This window comes from Leptosomus discolor, chromosome 14, assembly GCF_034619465.1.
Source record: "Leptosomus discolor isolate bLepDis1 chromosome 14, bLepDis1.hap2, whole genome shotgun sequence".
NCBI lineage: Eukaryota > Metazoa > Chordata > Aves > Leptosomiformes > Leptosomidae > Leptosomus > Leptosomus discolor.
The window spans coordinates 8228529-8250775 of record NC_141404.1 but is presented as its reverse complement, the minus strand read 5'-3'; the positions used below and the strand labels follow the sequence as shown (position 1 = coordinate 8250775).

At 37.4% G+C, this 22247-nt stretch overlaps 1 protein-coding gene across 1 annotated transcript in view; it reads right to left on the bottom strand.

Annotated features, from left to right (window-relative positions):
• BAIAP2L1 (BAR/IMD domain containing adaptor protein 2 like 1) overlaps positions 1–22247 on the bottom strand; it is a 39429-nt gene that overhangs the window by 10063 nt on the left and 7119 nt on the right. Inside the window, exons 2-3 of the mRNA XM_086473198.1 lie at positions 19985–20060; positions 16628–16714 (exon numbers count right to left, since the gene is read on the bottom strand). Coding sequence (XP_086329324.1) covers positions 16628–16714; positions 19985–20060 — 163 coding nt within the window. The remainder of the gene's footprint in view (positions 1–16627; positions 16715–19984; positions 20061–22247) is intronic.

Here is a 22247-nt window from a genome sequence, read left to right as displayed (position 1 = left end):
CGCCAGACAAAATAAATACTTCCTTCTCTCCAGAATAGCTCATGTTGATTTAGTAACAGCCTCTTTTCTTGCCAAGTCAGAGAACAGCACACAAGAACTAGAGATAGTTGCTACTATCCAGATAGCCACTATCCATTTTTCAGTCTTAAAATTAAACTTTAATGTTTATTAACTACCTGCTCCTTCAGAATTAACAAAGTAACCTTCCACACCCATTCACAGCACACCTGCTAAAACAGATCTGATACATATGCAATTAACTTCCCACGCTGTTTTATCAGCAATTGCAGCCTGACTGGACGGCACTGACAGCCCAGCAGCAGATTTCTCGGCATCTCTCAACAGATCCCAAGTACGCCTGTCCTGCTCCTCTGTCTTCCCGCACAGTTACACAGCTTACTTTTAACAGTGAGCAGTTAAAAGCTGAAGTGTTTCATTTTGCTTTAGGAGGATGTAGAGGAAAAATACCTCAATCGTGTGGGTGTGGTTCTATGTAAACTGTGCCTGCTGCGGTCCTGCCCTGTACGTGGGCAGCCACATCATCCTGCTCTGGATACAGATGGCCACATCATCCTCGCTCCCTTCTTTGTGCTGGCACTGACGCACTGACACACTGAGTCTGTGCCAGGCTTGTCTGGGAGATTGCAACATACTGCTGAGCAGAGTCGTTGGAGGTGTCCTCAAGTGCCCGGTTTGACTTCACCCAACTCAGGCCTGTAGACAGTTACCAGGTCCCAACCGGGAGCCATCACAAAAAACTGGCCGTGCCGGGGCCACGATGCGATTCCCAAAGCGTGTCAGGTCTGAAAGCCTTGACTAGAGATGGGTTTTACTGTCATTCTACTTCCAGAGCAAGGACAGCAGGCTCAGTTCCACAGCTGGTTCGCTGGCATGCCTCCTCCAGCAATCATCTCCTGAACCAACCAGGCAGCTCCCGCACTGGGAAGTACTGGCCACCTGGGTGCTGCAGCACCGAACCCGCCACAGCGCTGCCCTAACGCGCAGGCCGGCCTTGCACAGCTACACGCAGTTCTGTAACTCTGGTGACGTATCGCTGAACTGCACGGGACTGCTCCGGGTGTCCCCTCCTGTTATCTTAGTGACCCTCAGTTTCCTTTTTTTCAAAGGGAAAACAAACAAAAAAAGGATGCATTAACTGTTCAACATGCTGCTTTGCAAGTCTTGTTTACCATCTGTATTCTTTGAAAGCTCCTCCTGAGTTAGTAGGAAAGACTTATCATCCTATAATGCTTCAGACCCTTTAGATGCACACAAAAGCTCCCAAAAAGGTGCAGATAGTGAAAAAAAAAGGCTAAATAAAATGAATGACAGAGCTTTTCATGAGATCCTCATCTTCTCCTTTCTTAACATCTCCCCAGACATCAAACTTGTCTCCCCATAGTGCATGTTAGTGATTTGGTAACCTTCCCATATACACAGATGCATTCCCATAGTGCCTGGGTATGTATTACCTACTTTTCTCCCTTCTTATCTGTCATTCTCAAGTTACATCATCTCAAAAGTTTACTTTCTTTGAAATGAGAATCATCTCTTTGGCCTGTGAAGCAATATGACACAGCAGATCTTTAACTAAATGTAAAATGTGGGTCTGCACCTGTAAAAGGTGGTTCAGAAGAAAAACATGAGTCTCCTGACTTTTCAGGAATCCCTCTTCATGCCCCAATCCCCACCTCTATGTCTCTGTGCTCAACAGGCTACAGGAGACTTGGAAGAAGGAATCAGAATACAATGAGAACAGTCAGCCCCCTGATTAGCAAGAAAAAGGAATTTGCACTCAGGATGGTAGATGGGAGACAGCGGGGTGCTATATTTATTATCTCTCTATATAAATATATAATACTGTTTTTCCAAGTCCTGCCGTACAGCCTACGGACTGCTGTGCTTTTTTGTTCGTATTTAAAACTGCTGGTGACTACAGAAATAGATACTATGAGAAGTGAAAGGTGCTATAGTAATTAGTTGCTCATATGCAATAGAAAAGTAAATACAGTGTAGTTACACAAACACTTGAAGTAAGGGACATGAGTAAGCCACCTTGTTATTTTAAGGCTGTAGAAGTGAATGCACTTTAGTCCACAGTGTTTCTGTTTCACCAAACTCAACTGAAAAGATACATTTTGGACTGTAACGGGCTTTTAAAATTAGAAAGTTTTGCAAGCACTTATCTGCAACTTAAAAAGGAAAATAATGTTACGAGAAATCAGGAAAAAGAAAATCAAGAAATACAAATAAAATTACAAAGTCCGTTCGGTTTTAAGGACTGGAAAGCTATTTGGGCAGTTATAGAAATTCAGGGTGAGGGTTCAAACGGCCCTCAAAATAACTGCCCTGATAGATTTTTGTTTTTTGAAATGAACTTATTCTCCCTCTTTGTAAAAAGTACGTTCTGAGGATCTGCTGCCAAACAGCAGCTTAGCTAACACTTGGCAACGTGAACGCGGCCAGCCCCAGTGTTCCCAGCACTGACAGACATCCAACAATGTCGGGTATTGACTCAGCTCTTGCATCGCTCTTTCACACTCCCTTCCTCTGGCCGGCCCTGCCACCACAGTGTAAACGCTCCATAAAACAACCCATTCACCTGGTGCGTCAAGAATGGAAAACCTGACGCTCGGAGGTTGTTATTTTTGTCTCGCACAGCACTTGAACTGACTGCAGCCTTCAAGTCTTTGGGCTGTGAGTGCTTGGTTAGAAACAGGGGTTTTTCATCTTCATTACAAAGCATACTGCCAAACCATGTCCTGAAGTGAAGTAAAACTACGCTTTCTTCTAAATGGTTTGTGCTGGACTATTTCAAGAGTTTGTTTTAGAGTGTTCTAGAACACTTCAATAGTATTTTTAGGTATCAGTGACTGTATCTCTAAATGCATTTTCTTTTTCTCTCAACCAAAGACTCCCTGTATGCTGCGCTTCAGGCAAAACCCATTTTATGCTGGAATCTCCTTACTGCCACTGGTAATCCACAGGCACTGTGTGTACTGGCTCACCCATTTAATTTCCTCTTTCATGTTTTGAATCAACATTTTGAAAAGAACCCATAGGAAGCACACCCTGACCTATTAGGATTTGAATTATCATTTAAATTCTAGGTTAGTTTCTGCACTTTGAATAAATAGAGAACAGTTTTACAGTCAACACATACCATGTATTTTTATTGCTGGTATAAGATAATGGGTTAGCCACATTTTGATGGCCCTCTCAAACAAGATTTATACAAAGAGACAAGTTTTTGTAGAAGACATTCAGGAAAGGCAAAACAACCCCTAGCTTACATGTAACTGTGTCCAAGTGGAATGGAAATTGAACAACTTGAGTATAATATTTTGATTACAACAGTGAATTATAGAATAGCTCTAATAAAGACAATGGGTTACTCTGGATTAATAACAGCATAGCCTAAGGCCAGGCTCTCATGTTCAGTAATTATTCATCTTGTAAAAAGGTACAGAAAACTGCTTAAGGTGAAGACAAACATGTATTTCTCACATCAACTAAAAATATTTTGCTATATATTAAAGCTGCTCACGATCAGGTTTTATATATGAGAGCTCGTAATACACAACAACCAAATATTGACCTTGCCATCCTTTAATGGCAAACCCCAAACCTATCAAACAAAAACGTGGCCAGAGTGCATGATAACAGACCACTTAAGTCCAATTTGTGGCAGACATCCTGTAAACTTGAACCAGTTTCAGGCAACATATTATGCAATGATTTAATAAACCAAAGCCATCGGTCTTGATGATACACATAACTATTAAAATACTTGCCTTTCAAAGATACTTTTTTCTACTCTCCATTCCTCCACACCCTGAACTTGAAATCTTTGTGACTAGAAGGCTAGTGGTACATTAAATATTCCCATATTTTTTTTTAGAAAACAAAAACGTAGTTGTTAATGTTTATAGATACTTGTTCTGTTTTGTTGCTGTTAGCTTAGGAATGCACTACAGTGAAGATAAGAAACAATCTCTTTCAGAAGGGATTTTGAGGGAACATCTCAAATACCTCAAATAACATAAAAATGAAACAAACATTTCTCACATGTGGTTCTTGAAACCGTGCTGCCTAATACAGCTATAATCTGAAACATGACCATGAACAGTAACGCCAAGGTCCACGGTAAATTTACTGTAGTTTCAAAAGGTTCAATGCACAGGTAGAAAGATCTTATAACCTGAAACTTCAGGAATTTGTGGAATACTTTTAGGCTTAACCAAGGCTGTTGGTTGTTTCTCTATTTTCTGTTAAGAAAATAAGACTAAAATTCCATTAATGCTGTTGGTTTTGTTACCAAAAAAAAAAAAAGAGATCACTAAGGCAAAACGTGTAACAGTTATTTCTCCATACACAGCATCCCATGAGCAAAAAGACAGCCTTAAAAGACTGTCTTCACAGCAGATGAAAAACAAGGAAAGCAATTTAACAGAAATACTCATTGTAAGGCCAGAATACAGAATTTCTGCAGCAGTTACACTTCAACCTCACTGTTTGCACTGGGTGATTGTACTGGTTATTTATCTTTTTAGCTTATCTTGACTGTTCTTATGAAGGGAATACTAGAAGAATTAGTTCAAGTTAGAAACAAAAATGGAACTCAATTAATAGAGTTCTATCATAGAAACAAATATTAACAGCTACCAACAAAATCACTTAAAATACTAAATAGCTGTATTTGAATCAATACAAGTATTAATTGCATCACCTTACTTGAAGTATACTTCAATTCTGTTTTACTTAGAATAGGTTGCTCTTGAAAAATTTCAAGTCTATTAATAGAGAGACTTTCTCAGATGTCTGGGAAGGGATAAAGTGCTTAATTATATCACTCATTTATCTCCTGTTACCCTATTTTGCATTCAGGGCAGGTCTAGCAACTTCACGTCCTAGAGATGAAACCACATAATTATTTACATTAAACAAGAGAATGAAAGGCCGAGTCAGAGCTACACATGGAGACACCACAGTTCCAGGGCATTATGAGATGCCACTTCTGTCAAGATGCTCTCTTTCTTCCCGGTTGCCCTTTGCCCAGAAGAAAGGCATTTATGACAAGAGAAAGTTAGAAACGAAGTCCTTTGAAGCCAGTAGCCCCTGAAAATTAGTAAAATAGAAAGTTTCAAGAGAATACAGTATAATAAATAAAGATAATTGAACAAAACATCTGTTAAGCCTCAAATGCGTTAAATTTATCATTCTGTCATAGGAAGGATTTATTGCAGAAGGATTTAATTGTGCAACAGATCCTTTAAAGGAGGCAAAAAGCCTTAATGGAATTTAATTTGAAAGAATAAAATCATAAAGAAGGACAAAGTTAACGTAAAACTTCCTAAGCTCCAACTGTACTTTGCTTCTCATACAGTTTGTCCAGAATGCTTTAAACCAGCCCTCCCCAGTCTGTAGAATTAATACCAATATGCACATAAATCAATAGGACGAGGACAAGTCTGCCTTTCCTTACTGCATGAACGAGCATGAAATAGGAAGCAAGGAGTAAATCTCTGTAGTTCATTTTATAAAATGGCATTGACACACGACCATTCAGTGCCATTTTATGAAGGTGACTGCAGAATGTGAAGGGGATGAATACAAAAAATAAAACCTATAATAAAGGGGAGAGATTTCAGAATATAATAAAGGATTTTGAGTCCACTATACATGCTAAATGTATTGCCCTGAAGCAGCATCTCCAAATAGATACTTATGTTTTGCTAGAACAGCAAATAAATAAAATCTGTAAATAAAACAAAAATAGGAGCAAAGAGAACTTCACATTCTAAATGACATTCTTACATGAATTTTTATTTTAAAATATGCAGAGTTCTCACTAAGGCTGTGAACAACAGATGTGTTTGTGATAGAACAAGCAAATAAGTTCGTTTAAAACAGATTAAACGTGGCTTAAAGGAAATGAAAAAACCCTCCACAACACAATGGCTTAAATCTGTGTATTCATGTACTAGTCCAGTAAAATAAAATCCCAAAGTGATGCTGCTTTTGAACCATGAGGAATGAAACTGAACATTATGATATTATCAGATATGTAAAAACTAAAGTATTATACAGTTAAAGATATAAAAATGTAGTCCTGTTAACAGCATCTGTTGTCAAAGTTGTTTATGTTAGGCTCCCACACAAAATGAACTGCAGCAATTAATTTAACATACAGATAAATATGCTCATGCTTTCAGCTCCCCTTTAACTATGTAAGCATTTTATATGAAGTTGCTTTCAAAGCATCATTTCTCATCTAAAGTTAGCTCACAATATTTCAAGTAATTATCTGAAACTGATTTAATACTCTGAGTTAAGAAGTTGCAATTTCTCCATAGCTCAGTTTTATCACTATTTTTTCCACAAGTTCTATTACTTCTAAATATTTAAAATCTTTTTAGATATGTTACAGTCTCATTGACACAGAGGAGATAAACAGTCTTCCAGAGTTTGTAAGACCCTGGAAAATGCCCAAGTCTAAGTATATTGCCAGCATGTCCAGACAAAACCAGTAAGCAACAAATAGGATTGTACAAGACACTGTTGCTAATTTAGTGAGTTGGGCACCTATGGTGTTAGGTGGTGATGAGCTCCTAGTGCTCTACTTCCCCCTTCTCATAGGGCTTCACTGCCTGTGCTCCTCACATAGCTCTAGTGAAAAAACATTCTAGCCCATGCACAGTTTCATGTACATTCGACCACAGTCAAAACTTCATCTGCTTGAAGTTAAAAATCAGGTGGGTGGGTGGGTGTGTAAAAAAAAAAACAAACAAGTATTATGGCCTCTGTTTTTATCCAGTCAAACAATTTCTTTCCAGCTACATCATAGCCAACATACCCTAGCAGGAGTCCACAACTGCTTTAATCAGCAGAGACTACTTTCTAGGTACAATACACTTTCTTCTATTGGAAGAAAAGGACCTTTTACCATTTTACTTTTACAGCAAATGCTAAGTTCTATGGCTCCCAAAATATTTGCTTTATTTTGCTATGTACCTATTCATATGTACATCTATAGCATGTACACACCAACACCTGTCTGTAGCTCACTGACAGACTGTTCCCTCTGCACCAGAGCGAAATAGAATCGGGGAAAAAACCAGAAAATAAAGGTGGCTAGTAGCAGGCTGCCACTGCTATTTTCTCTTGGTAATCCTCACTCCTAGCAAGATCTTGGAGCCAGCCAGGAGCACACAGCTGATCAGACAAATTGCACTGGTGGTGACATCTCAACTGGGGCCACCATCTTCTCAAGGACCTCCGCCTTCCAGTCACAGGCTTATTATGTTGTGGAACTGGCTGGAGAAATGCATCCAGGACCAGTTATAAGGTGATGGCTGGGATTTTACCCCAAATGAATTTATACCTCTAAAGGGAAAAATGAAAAGCCTAACCACCAGTTCCCAGCAGCTCAGCTGTGTATTATTTGGAATAAAGTTTGCTAGAACACATACTTGGCAATACTCTCTTTAACACTTCCCCTGTCATTAGACTATACATTGCTCTCAGCATGAGGAATATAATCAAAGAATCCTGCTATTCAAAAATCCTTTTCCCATTTCATAATTAGACAAACAGTGAAGGGACAGAGCACACTTCACTTCTACTGCAGTAGCCTAGCACCTCTTATTTCTGATAGCATTTTCTTTTGCTGTTTAGGATCAAAATTATGTTGTAAACTCTCCCTTGTCCTAAAGCTTTGCTGATGATCACATGAAAGAAAACAGTGTAAAAGTGCATAATGAAGTACTTTCCCAATACATAAGACAATTAAAATTTCTTGAATTAAAGTTTGATTTTTCTTTAGAACTTTGGAATATTCAGTATGAAAACATATAAAGAACTCCTCAGCTCTTTGTAGCTCAAAAAGTCTACAACTGTTTATAGAAAAAGCCGTATTTGGTTAAACCCAGGGATCAACTTGCTTTTTAAATATACTTTACTTAGACTAAAATTAATGCCAAATTCTTTCAGCTTGACACAAGTGATTTTAAAAAGTACTACAAAACTCATGCCATGCACTACATGCCATAAAGTGGACAATGAACTGTTCATAAATTAGCTATTCCCACAAAAGACTTTACAAGAGTGAACACTTCAGGGATCAGCATGACGATTACAATTTCCAGCTACTCTGAGTTTGTTCTTGGTGTAAGCTCCTATTTTACAATTCTAAACAGAACAAAAATATTAACTTACATTATATTTTAAAGAATGTGACTTCATTACAGTTTTAGCAAAGTTCAGTCTGCTAGTCTAATTCCCCTTTCTCTCCCAAGCTGTTTTGATCTCTTAGTCAAAAAAATTCAGATTAGAATTTTTGTAGACCTACTATATCATTGAACCAGCTGTTAATTAACATGAAATAGTAATCTTGTTTCAGATGATTGGTAAGCACAGTAACTAAATTTTAATGTTAAAAAAAAGGAAAGGAAGACCATATGCCACATAAATAATGCATGAAAACTGGCAAACTTGTTTTTCTACCTGTTACTCCATTACTAATATAGACATGAAGACTGCTGCAAGCATTTATTTTTTTTACCCAAACATATAAAATCATGATATATTAAGGTGTATATGTCAGAGACTGATCTTTCATAGGGCCTTGAAAGCCTTACATACAATAGCTTTTCATACTTGAGCTGCAGTGGCGTTAAACAAGTGACTTGTAATCCTTACACAAGTCCGGTCAAAGAAAGTAAGTTACAATACAGCCACAAGCCTGAACTTGCCTGTATGAAGCCCTGCTGGTTTTAGGCAGATTAATTAGGGAAAATCATACAACAGAGCTAATCTCTGTTCTGCAGCAGGGCTGGAACAAACAAATCACGCTAAGGAGCAAAACCTGAAGTTCTTTAGGGGTTTCCAGTCCTACAGAGGATAAATATTTAAGTTATCATAAGTGTTACATGAAAGCCAGCAAAATGCAAGGAATCACTGCAATTTTTATTACAGCACTTTGGAACTGCCACTGAGTTCCACACTCTTAGCAATAGCCAAAAAAAATATCCACACCCAAACTGAGCTGAAAGTTTTGATAGAAGTCTTTTTCTCAGAAGTTCAAGACAACTGGGTTTGGTGTCGTGTCCCCCCCTGCGTCAACCCCATGCCAAAACATTAATGACCTCTACAACTGATACTGGATTTTTTTTTTGTTTAGAAGAAATTCATCAGGAAGAGCTGACTGTACATACAAAATATAGTTAGACCTTCAGTTAAAGGATTTACAAGCTAGTTACATCTATGATGACATTTTCTTCACAATGTCATCCTTTACTTTCCATTTTCCATCTATTTCTCTCACTAAGAAGATAACCAAGTACATTTTCTCTACACAGGCTCTCAGGCGTATTTTTTGCCAACAGACACACCTGGGGGTGGCAGTGAAGAAAAAGGATGATTGCTAAGCACCAGCTGAGAGCGAGCAGCCTCCTGCCTGCTGTCCTGGCCCCAGCACCTTGCAATCGTGCTATGTTTGGGTAAGTTCAAAATGCTGCCGGGGAACACAGACCCACTGTGCACACAGGATGCCAGTTCTCACACTTCCAAGTTACTCTTTTCTAGACAGACACTATCCACAATGTAGAAAACATTGCATGTACGCACAGGTGAAGTTCAGGGCATCCTTTCCAGGGTTTCCCCTGCGAGATGAAAGATGTCTTTGCTACAGATGAGACTCATGTGAAATTTAACTGTTCCGGTATAGTCAGAAAATCTGTAAGATGCCCTTCATGGTGTTTTTGCTGTTTTGTCAGGCCTTTGAGGCATAGCATGAAGATATCAAGTAAGTACACACTCACTGGAGGTGTTTTGAATATCTGATTTTTCCCTCAAGGGTGTGTGGTCACATGTGTCATTACGGATGTCCTGTGCTAAGCTCCAGAGTCATCGTACACAAGTAGGTGCACTTACAGTAGCGGGTGCAGAGACACATGCACTGGTGGCACAGCTCTAACAGAAGGAACAGTACTGCCACTGCTACCTATGAACTGTTAAGGTAACCACCCTGAGAAATTCGGGGCTATATACTGCAAGAGTGTTACACCCACATCTTATCATTGACTAAAATCAGGAGAACCAGCTTCAGTGTGCAGGTTGCTGTAAAGGCGAGGGTGGAGGAATAAAATACTGAAAATGACTGAGAAATAGGACCAAATATATAAAATTTAATCTGGAGAAAACCTGGAAAAATATCACTAAAGTCCTATGAATATCTGTCAATCTTGTCTTCCCCTGGTGCTATTACAATTTTTCCCAAACAGCCTTGTGTATTTTCATACTCTATTCCTCCCGTCAGCCATCTCTAGAACCAGAAAATTTGCACCTTATCTGGAAGTCTTCATAACAAGTTACAACAACATGATTGTGTACACAACAAACTGTTTTTGGGGGTAGCTCTGTAAGAATGAGATGCAATATCCATTTTTAAGCATTTACATTCTTTATGTTTGTACCCACCTGTTGTTCACTCCATTTCTTGGTAAGATAACTTCTGTTTTGTATTTTAGCAGGGAAAGATTATAGGACTTAAAACCACCAACCACCAAAAGATCTTAAGCTAATGACTGTTCAGCTTCATTGTATGATGCCACCTGATCACTCACTGTCCAGGACATGTTTTGCAGCAACCATCTTCACTGATTATTTATTGCTTTGTGATTTTTTGTTTGTTAATTATGGTTCTGGATATCAACATGGTAACAGGTTTCTCTTGCCTTTCTTTTTGGTTTATTAATAGCACAGTGCCAAGTATCCTCCACTGTTCAGGAACACTGACTTGCAGCAGCTTTTCCCAGGCCATTGGCAAGGTAGATGCTTATGAATATCTGAATAGTTAAATTGATTTATAAATTGGTGAATATATACAGCTCCTAATAGCTCTGCAATAGATGGTCATGCAAATTATTAGATGTGGAAACACATGACTACTCTGTATTTCCTTTTCAAGATAGCTCTCTGTGTCCCTTCCTTTTATAAGAAAAGAATGGCTTCTTCCAATGCAATTTCATTATAAATATAGAAGAGTGTTTTATTAATGCTCCATAGGAAAAGCTGGCCTGATATAGTAGCTACTTAAACTGCAGCCTCTAAGCTAGTTTCCCAGAAGTTTCCACCAGATGAGGTGCTAAGGGGGTTCTGTAGTTGCTGGCACACTGCACTTGCCTTTCTCTCCAACATAACCTATTCCAAAAGTAGGACGTTTGTACTACAGAAGAGACAACACTGATGCAGTAAGTATGATGGGACAAGATGACAGATCGCTTCTGAGTTCAAACTGGTGAAGGGAAGGGTGCTAGGTGTCATCTTTCTAAGACAAGTGAAACAGGATTCCAGCTGAAAGGGTCGAGTTATACGGTAAAGTAAGCCAACTGCACTGCATCCCCCCCGTCCCCTTTAAAAAAAAAAAAACCCACACATAAAATTTGAGGTGCAACTAGCTCCATTCATCCTAAGTGATGGAATTTTCTGTTTCTGCTTGGCTTTCTCAATAGTGACAGTGACACTTAAACACTGTATCATAGAAGCAGCGAGAGAGCTATAGCTTTGAAAAGTACCCACTCAAGTGGCAATTTAGCTTATTAATCAGGAAGGAAATAGACAGTTTTGAATGACAATACTTGCAAGAGTTTTTAAAAGATGGTATTGCATTACAGTCTGATTAGAAATTTTTCAGCAAGGAGATATGTTCTTTTTAGCAAAATAAGAATTTTCCAATTCGGTTCCAAAATTTTTTCTAGATGAGTTGGCCACTTAAAGCTCACAGTTTCAGATACAGAATCTGTTATTTCTGCAAACAGAAATGAGGAGAGACAAAAGTCACAGGGTTTCTCTTAATCGCAAGTGTAAAATGAAGTGGTTACTGCTAAAAAAAAAAATCAGATGAACTCTATAGATTGAACTTCACACTACTAATTACATTAGTATTAAACTTACTTTGTTATCAAATTGTTAATTGTTAGTTTGCTTTACAAAAAAAGCTAGAAAACAGTTACCAAAGGATCTCTGATCCTGTTAGATGCTACTCAAGAGCTCTAACTTACTGGCTGACTCATACAGATTCACAGGAAGCACTGGCTGTTGGGTACATCGCAGGCCGATGCATGAATCATGAGCTTACTCTTAACTGACTGATGGTTTATCAGCCTTGACTCTCAAGCTGATAGGCAGCTACCCAGTAACTGCAGACAACTGGCCAACTGCAGAGAAGTACCAGGGCTCTCGGAAAAGGAAACGTACATATAAAGCATGCTGGCCCCCAGTTATCCATATCCCAGTATGACTGCAATTACTGTATTACTGACATGTATTTGACAAAACTGTGGATACCTTTAGAGTTAGACCACTTTATGAGCAAACCTGCAATTCGTATGTTAAAAGACTGTCTTTTAGACCCGAAGAACAGTCCTTGTTTATGCATGAGAGGAATATCAAGTTCAGGGCTCATCCTGTCAGACAAGAATCCCACTTAGTATGCACACCATTAGAAGTTTGGGGTTTTTTTTCACCCCACCTCTGCCCATCTTGTGACTACCACAATACAGAGCAGTCTTTTATCCAATACTCGCTTCTATAGATCACCTGTAGTGGTTCTTAACCAGAAAATTTATTCTGAAAAGAACCCAAGTTTTTCCAAATCCTTGCATTTCAGACTGTAGATCAGTATAATCTTTTATATACCTGTTTCCAAATAAAATTTAACAGAATAAGACTATGAAGAAAAAATCTATAACAGAGTAATCTTTAAATAAGTTATCAGTCTTGCTTTGATTAGGGAAGAGATTTTTGTCTCCGTGGATTTTCCTTTTAACATGCTGAACTTCTGCAATTTAGTTCTATGCAATGTAATGTTTTTCTTACAATTTGTTTTTTTATATTTTGACAAGCAATGACTAGTTTACACTTATTAGTCCTTGAGCAATAAGCTCTAGGTACAGACCCATAATATAGCTGTGGGTGACTGCTATAGATACAGTTGCCACACAACAAATTGGGACTTTACACCCACGATATATAAGTGAGTCGCAGCTACAATAACTGGCAGGTGCTAAAGAGGACAGTTGGGAAGATAGAAGAAGTAGTATTCAATGAGCGGGCGGAAAATAACTTTCTAATGCCTTGAGCAAGTGAAGGCTACAAAGACAGCCTATGTTACTAGAAGAGAGTTTATTAAAATTATAAGCACTAAAAATCTGTAAGTCAAAGCCTCATAAACCCGTATTTTGGGCAAGACAAAAAAAGATCAGCAACACATCATGGAAGTTACTATTTTAACGCTGTATCGGTGGTATATTATCTACATGAAATTATTTTTAATTGAAACCCAAAATTTTATTGTGCTGATGTGGTATGCTGAAATTTGAATAGTATGAAATCTTAACATTTCAAAATGTGCAGTTTCTTCTTTCCTATCTTTTCCTCCTCGTGGGACTTCCAAAAGGTGCCTAGGAAAAAAATAGGCAAATTCCATACTGCAGAGTAACTTGAACCACATAAATGCAGGTTATGTTCCTAAATGCTCATAGCCAAGTCTGAGGGACTACAAGCTCAGAAATGAAGGGAAATAAAAAATTAGAAAGAATGTTTACCTAAATCAACTTATCCCTTATTCACAAGGATCGTACTGTGAATGCAGTATATTATTCTACTTCCTCAACTTATTTTAATACAGAATAGCTTAATATGAATAATTCAGAGATCTTCAACCAGGCTTGAAAGATACAGATACTTAGTACAAAAGCTCTGAATCAGCTGGAATATCCAGACTTGCATTTCATTCTCTTGTTTCCCTCTTCTGCTTCAATCTCATTTGATAGAAAAAACTAATTTCTGGCATTTTTACTTGATTTTTTTTGCCCCGCTACTTCTCTGCCTGCTATGCATTTTACCCTCTACTTCAAAAATTTTCTTCCCTATTTCTTTTCCGTTTCTGTTTCTACCCTGCTGTGGGGTTGGAATCCATTTTACTCTCTCATTACAGGAAAACCATGTTCTGCATTTCCTTATGAGAAGGAAGGATTGACTGTGTTTTTGATATGAATCTTTACATCACACTTGGCAGTGAGTATCCTCTAGGTTAGCCAGCAGGTTTGTGTTTGAACTGTAAAATGACTCAGTGCAATATTCCAGTAAAGATTCTCCATAAATTCTAAAGAATAGAATTTATCTACCTGAGCCTTGTAAGAAGTTTAATGCAACACAACTGACTTTAGGATAATACATTCTTTTTCATCTGCCACTACTAAAGGTAAATTGCTACAGGAAAGACCCGAAACTTTGGTTCCTGTCTCATTCCCCTGTTCATTATTCAGAAAATTGATTTTAATATGAGCTATATCTGCAAAAGTTACAGCTTGATATGCTAACTATCAGAGAAAGGGGGAAAGGGGGGAATCTTGTTCTAACATTTTCTTTTAAAGCCAAAACCACCTAGTAGCTGGTGGGTGAAACACAAAGCTAATGCAGAAGGCAAGTACATCTAAGATGAGTCAAAGATAATTAATTGGCAGATATGCTTTCTCTTCATTTCTGCTGTAGATGATACAAGTAGGTAGAAAACCAGCACCATGGATTTCTGACTACTATGAAGTCTTGCCATCCATAAGCCAATTGTCCTGCCTGTGGTTAAACTGGTAAGCCATGGAGGGGAGGCGCTTGCTTGTTTTTAAACAGATTAGTTTCAAGCATTATTTTAAGTATTTACTTCAGATGTTTGAATGTTTTATTACTCAAATGAAAGCATTTACATTTTCTGGTTGTCCAAAGACCTAAACACTGGAAATCCAGACCACAGTACTTCAATTTGTGCTCAAATATTAAAGCTTTCCAAGCCACTTTAGAACTTGGTCATTGCTGGTTTATCTAATACATTGTTGAGAGCCAGGATAATGTCTTAAGTATTAAAAAAATATAATGATCTCCTACTGACATCTGTGGGGATATTGCTATTGATTTCAGTTAATACAGGATACAAGAAGAGGACTTACAATAGAATTTTCAACAAGGGAAAAGTAAAACGTGAGAGATATTCCAGATAACACACACACACACAATTATGGAAATTGTTCCTCTCTGCTTCTTTGCCAGTCACCTTTAGACTGTTGCTCTTCTAAAACAAGCCAATGTGTCAGCTCACTTGATGCTCAAAGAGAATATATTCCAGAAAAGCAGTTCACAGGCATATCACAAAACTTATCTGATGACTACTGACCTATTTTTAGCAAAGATAATAGAAGTGTTATGCAGAATAGAGCTGTTAGTGGTCAATAACATGACTTTTGGCAAGTCTAAAGGAACTCACAGAAGAGAATTCCACAGTGGGCTGTGCCTATGGTAATTCCACTGGGATTAGAGAGTCCACAAACAAGAAAATCTCAGCAAAGTTTGATCTAGTCTTTACACATCTGCTACTGCTCAGCATGCATCTTTGTATTTTTAAAATACTAAAAGGTGCAGTAAATTAATTTTTTTCCTTTTAAAACAAAAATACTTTAAAGATACATCTGGGGTGTATCATATTTCTTTGCTAAGTAGTTCAATATTGCAGCCCACCTTCAGAACTATTACCCCTTTTTCAAGAAAATGCAAACGACCTGTCACAGACTCCTAACCACATTATCCTGCCTTCTCCAATGTACATTGACTTTCCTTATCTCCAAATTAAGTATTCTATCAGAAAGCATCCTGGAAGAAATCCAGAGCTGCTGTTTTCCTTAAGAAGAGATTTTTCTGCAGTAACAGTTTAAGAGAAGATGAACAGAAAGCAGTGTTACAGGCCTGACCCAGAAGGCCACGTTTTCTTAATACAGTATATCTAGAGAAAGGTTTATAATTGCAGAAAAGAATTCATAGTTAAACAACAACACACTGTCAATCACAACTCTGTATTGTCCCCAATAACTGGAAATTCTGAAAATAACTGGACAAACAGCTATTTTCAGAATCCAGCTCAAGACTACTAATGATATTTTCAACCAATCAACAGATTACTTCCATGCATTTGACCAACTGTTTGATTGCAAAAACTGTAATTATGCATATAAGACTCTGCATGGTTATGACTTTTAACTTTCTCATTCTTTTGTTCTATAGTTTGAAACCAGCAGCTCTGCTTTCTGTAAACAACCTGCAAAGCAAATACAGAAAGTGACTACATTAGGACTGTTTGCTTTGTACTGTTTGCTGTTCTGCCTCTCCCAACTTTCAACACAGCACGTTAACGCTCACACAAAAGTAGTTTCAGAACAAATCAAAAATGTATGCAAGCACACAGAAACCAGTGGCCACCATTCAAGAAGAGTCCTTCTCCTCAATTCTGTTTCAGCAGAATCATTAAAAACACATTTACTAAAACCATCCTTTTCAATCAGCTGAGTTAACATACTATTGTTCATGATTGAAAGTGTCCTACGTTGCCCATAACCAAAAGTTCAGAGACAAGACGCTTAAGTTTTTTTTTTTTTCAAAAAGCAAATTAAGGCTTTAAACAAATGTTTCCTCTTTTCCAGTTGTTCTCTACTTCACATTAGTTCTGTGAACTGCCAGCAGGAAAACAAAGTTTGTATTTTGAATTTTTTTTTTTTTTTTAAAAAAAAGATATTTCACTTACCTAATTCTTTAGAAACTGGAGAATCAGCTGAAATATCCCCAATCTTTGCAAGGCTATCATAATACGCTCTTCCAGCCACCACCATAGCTTGGGGGCAGGGAGGAGGAAAAAAAAAAAAAAAGGTGTTAAAAAAAAATCAAGTACTTTCCATTTTCATTAATCTATGATTCCATGAAATCTTGTAATCCAGGGCACATTGTAAGAGAGTTGTATATGGCAATAAGGAAATCCTGCCGTCAGAGAAAGTGACACAAGTCCCTGTGCTACCTGCCAATTTGTGAAACTAGGTGACAAAGACAGATCACCAGAATATAGTAATGAAGTTTCAGCCTGTTATTTAGTTCCAACTTTCATGCCTATCCAGGAGCAATCAGCATCCAGCAAGTGGTGGGTTTAGCCATGAAGCCATTGGTCAGGACATAAAATTCCTTGGTACAGAAAAAACTGTTGGAAATAAGCAAAATGCAATCCCAAACTCAACAAAAATGCCAAGCTCGCTACCCTGTATTGACCAGCCAGACCACTGATCTGAGAAATGGCTGCTGGCCGTGAGACAATGGACCTACAGTTGCAATGAGGAGACATGGAACTGTTTTAAAACAGACATTACTGTTTAAGTTAACTGAAAGAGTAACTTGCTTCAAAAAAAGCTATGATGAGGTACAGTTCACCAGGTGCAGTATATTTAAAAGAAATGTGAAAGGTTTCTTGGACAGACAAGGAAAATCAGCATTGATGTATACAATTTCTGCACAGCATTAAATTTTGACACTCTAGGAAAGTGCCTACTTTTATCTTTGTCACTGAACACAGGATGGCAGAGAAATCTGTATTCCAAGTACTTTAAGCAATAAAAACCTCAGGCAACAGGTGCATAGACAATTTAAGAAAAAACCTGAGGGTTTAACATTCCCAACCAAAAAGACAGACCCCAGTTAACACTTGGATGGTCATCTTTTTTTTTTTCCCCCCACAAGAGCTCCCTCTCTTTCATTGTTTATAGTTCAACTCCAGTTTTACAGGAGCAAATAAACTCTTAATATATATAACTGAGGTTTCAGTTATTCTCAGTTAATCATTTCCTGGTTATAGCTGATTTAAACAGCAAAGCAAGTTTTGCTAGAATAAACACGGAAACACAAGATGCAAACTGCAGGGAGGCCAGTAGTGAGAAAGTTTTACGTATATATAGATCTACAGTGGTTGCCTTGCATCTTCACAGTACCCAGAACTGATCTTCACACCCCAATGAAAAGAAATAACAAGGACAAACTGGCAAGGTTTTATTGTAAAAGGCAGTGAAAAATACTACTATATTTTTTTTAGTACATTTTTAACCTAAAGTGGAAGCCAAGCAGACCCTCACTGTTGACTTTAGAATACTTTTTTCCGAGAAGAATATAATTGGTAATTGCTAATTACAGTATTTTAGGTCTGTATGTTATAGTTTTTACTAGCAAAGGTGACCTCTCTGGTTACTGAACAGTATATTCACTGAGAAGCCTGAAACTCTTCCAAACGAAACAAAGATCCTTTTTGAGGCTCTGTTGCATTGGACAAATAATTTCTGTCAAAGCTGCATCTCATAGGTGCTCTATATTCAAACTTTCTGAAGAGAAGAATTATACTGGTGCTATTGATGGAGCAGTACGCCACCCATATGTGAAGATTTGATGCCATTCCAACTCTTCCTATCTATTATTTTCTCAAGGTAGCCCCCAGTCAGCCTTTTATCCTAATACAGGCACTAAAAAAAAAAAGTGTGATTTCTCCTGTGCTAACCACACTAAATCAAGAACTCCACTTGTACAGTCTCTTCACCAGTACTATGGCTAGTAAACTACTTCTTGCAGAAAAGAGGTGTTGACCTTTTATCCTTAAAATGTATGAAAATACATTATAAACCTATTAGAAGTTCTGGTAAGTTTTACATTCTCTGTCAGCCTACTCTGACTTGTTTGGAAAGCTGCAAAGTATTTGTTTAGCAACAGAGCATTTACTCCTTGTTACAGATCTATTTATACCACTCAGAACTTATTTAGAAAAGATGAACAATTTATGAGAGTCCAAAGATGCTTTAATGGAGTTTCTCAACAGTTGTTACAACACTGTAAACACCTATTCATTTGAAATTAAGCATTCATGCTAGATACGCTTTGTCAGCCAGTCTTAAAAAGAAAACTTGCTAGAACACAATACCGATCAGCCTCTCCTGTGCTGCTGTGCAGTTACATTGTGAATTACTGGTGACAAATTCAAGTAAGTGAAGAGGCAAAGTGTAATGGATCAACAGTAAAGTATGTAAAAAAGCAGAACACTCAGAAACCGGTATAAAAATCTTTCAGCCAAACATGAAAACACTTGCTATTACTTCTGGTACTACCTATAATCCCTAAGGTTATGTACTAGGTAACCACAGTGTTAATCCATCAGGTTAGGCATTACTCCAAATAAGTCAACGTTTCCCTATTTTCATCTCTAGCACACTTTGGCTTTATCTTTTTCTCCAGCCTGGTCTAAAATTTGCATGAAGAGAGATTCCAGTGTCTATTTGGCTATGCACTACTGCAGCATCACATTTCTCAGAGTACTAGATTACATGTAGGGGAAAGACATGCCACAGGCTCGAATCATGCAAAATTAGAGAGATTTTACATTGCTTTAATAAGGTGTCAAGCAGCTCAACAGGTCTGCTTAGGTGAAATGGAGCAAGCTTTGGGCATCTAGAGCCCAGTCCTGGAAACCCATTCTTAGATCGTTTCTGTCAATAATGGAAGTAAACAACAACATTATTAAAAGTCTGAGAGACTGGGTCCTTAGATTCACTTTTATTCATTCTGATTTTTGACTCCTTTAAAAAGATAACATCAGGTTTAGTATGGACAAGAGAAAAATGAATCCACAACTCTTTATTCATTCAAGTTGTTCTGTTCACAGGGTTATTTAGGTAGTGATGTGTATAGGTGAGCAGGAACAGATCTAGGAAGGTGAAATATTTTTAGAAGCTATTTCCAGAGGGGAAAAAAAAAGAATATCTAGTTTACATAACTTTTCTTCCATTTATATTATTATAATAATGTGGGTTATTTACACTTTATATTCAGTTTATTTTGCAGTAGCTCTGTGCCTAAGTGTTTGGGATGCAACTTCTGCAAGACAGTAAAAAAAAAAAAAAGGCAGAGAAGGTACATATGCTTGGGTGTTTGTGATTTTTTGTGTTCGTCCGTGTCCCCCCCTTATTAAAACACATCCAAAGTTCAACTTGGAAATTAAGCTTATACACAACCCTCATATCCCATATGTATATTTAAATGAGAATGAAACATTATTTCTAAAGTTAGCACCTAGAAGACTTACCATTGACAGCTTTTTCATAATTCTTTCCCAGATTTATTAAATTCCTCAGTCCTGGATTGAACTGTTCCATAACATTCTAGTGAACAGAAAACAAAATTTCTGTTAGAACCAAGGCAATTTAACAGTGGGTGAAAGTATTTCTCAGTGGCACTTCGGTCTAGTTTTATGTTTCTTATGTACAGCATACATCTGAAGTCTAAGAATGGATAAAAATAGAAGACTTGGGAGGAAGAGGAGAGCAAAAGATGGAAGTGAGAAGAAGCTGAGCATTTAACATCAGCAAACAGGAAAAAAGGTAAATATTTCAGTAAGGGTAAAAAGGAATCTGGCTGTTTACAACACAAAAGGACATCATGTGATCAAAGTTTGCACAGATGCTTCTTTTATGGTAGGTGATGGTGAAGTAAGAATGAGAGAAAAACCTTTATCCAGCAATTGTTTTATAAAGTCAGACAATAACAAGAACTTTCTGACAATGGTTCAAGATTTGAGTTTTTTGCCTCCCTGCCCCATGCTGAAAAAAAAAAATGCTGGGAAAAGTCAAAAAAAGAAAAGAAATTCACCAGCTATCTGATTAGGGGAAGACTAAGCACTTTACTAATCTTTTCTAAGTTACATAAAGCATTTAGGGAAATTAGTTGAGATTTTTTTTGTTGTTATGGTTCTTTGGTTTGTAAATGCTGCATTTTATTGTGTGAAGCCATAGTTCTTTCAGAAACAAAATTAAAATGACAACCTTATTTAAATAGATGTAGAAAAAAAAAAAATCTACAGCAGCTGCTTTGGCCATTAAATACAATTATTGGCTGAAACAACCAGAATCTGAAATCCAGCAGCTCCAAGCATGACTAGTCTCATACCTAGCAAATTCTATGAACTAATGAAGTGGTAGAAATTGTGACTGGCAGTTTCATAGTGCAAGAAAATAGCTAGACCATTAAACAGAAAAGTTTCAATTCTTTACAAAGAGTAGAAAATAAGTTAAGCCATGAAGCGTGAACCCAAATTTGAATTTGCCCAAAGCTGGGGGGTGAAAAAAGACAGAAAGAGCTTTCGCCCACTCCAAAAAGCAAAATCACCCACAAATTGAGTTGTCCCTACTCATAGGAAAGCGTCAGTTTCCCTCTTTCTGGTCAAAGACAATAACTCTCCCCCCCAAATCAATATTCCAAAGTTACTTTTATCTTGCTACAAGCAGTGAAAAAAGCTGACATGCTGATATAAATGCAGTAGTTGTTCACTCCTCAGAATCATGCCCTTTAAGCGGTCTTGAACACATGTAACATAAATAGCATTATTCCAAAATCCTGGATGTTGCAATTAACTTTTGAACAATGCTAAGTAAGTCTGAAAGAGCCTCTGAGCTTCGCTTTTTTGGTGGTTTTTTGGTTTCTTCAGGTAGAATCACTGTCTGAATTAAAGCCAGCATGTTTGTTCAACAAAAAACCCTCTTTGTATGTATGTAAATAACTACCTCTGAACAAGTATTCTAGAATTTAACATATATGCCTGGTCATTTAATAGTCAAGTAACCACAATGTTCTTTCTTTTCTCTCTTCCATACAAAATACAATTTCATATAACACCAGCTGCTAAGTCTCAGGAACAATTTGGTAATGAGTATTTTTTTCCCCTTTTAAAAATAAATCTAATACAAGCCCTATATTTCCATAGAGCAGAACCTTAAAAGTTTTTGCAGATTTTAGACCTTCTTTTTCCAGAATCTTCCTGACAAAACTATAGCTGTGACGTTACTCTAAAATTTTATTGTCATGAAAGGAAGATCAGGAGATAGCGAAGACATTCTGTTATCGTTTTTATGACACAACTCCCATCTTTCTGGATACTGTTCACACAGCAGAACTTTAAAGTTCAAGGAACTCAAAACAGACACTTGCTGTTTACAAGAAATACAAGACACAAGACAAGTGAAATAGTATCAAGCTTTTGTCTGTTATACTACTAACAGAATGAAAATATTTATACTTAGTACATACATGGACCCAGAAAGAACAGGAATACCATCACATTTGTCTTATCTTCAGGCAAGGTCATTCAGGCAGAACTTTCTTATATTTTTTCAAATATAGTGCTATACCTGAACTCTAGACAATTTAAAGTGAAGAAAATAATTAATTCCAGATTTCACCAATAATACTTTAACAAGCATGTTGAGTAAAAACCATAGGTATTTTTAAAAAAAAAAGAAAAAGTCTATAAAACTGTTAGGTTCTGATACTGGTATAGCATATGTGACATCAAA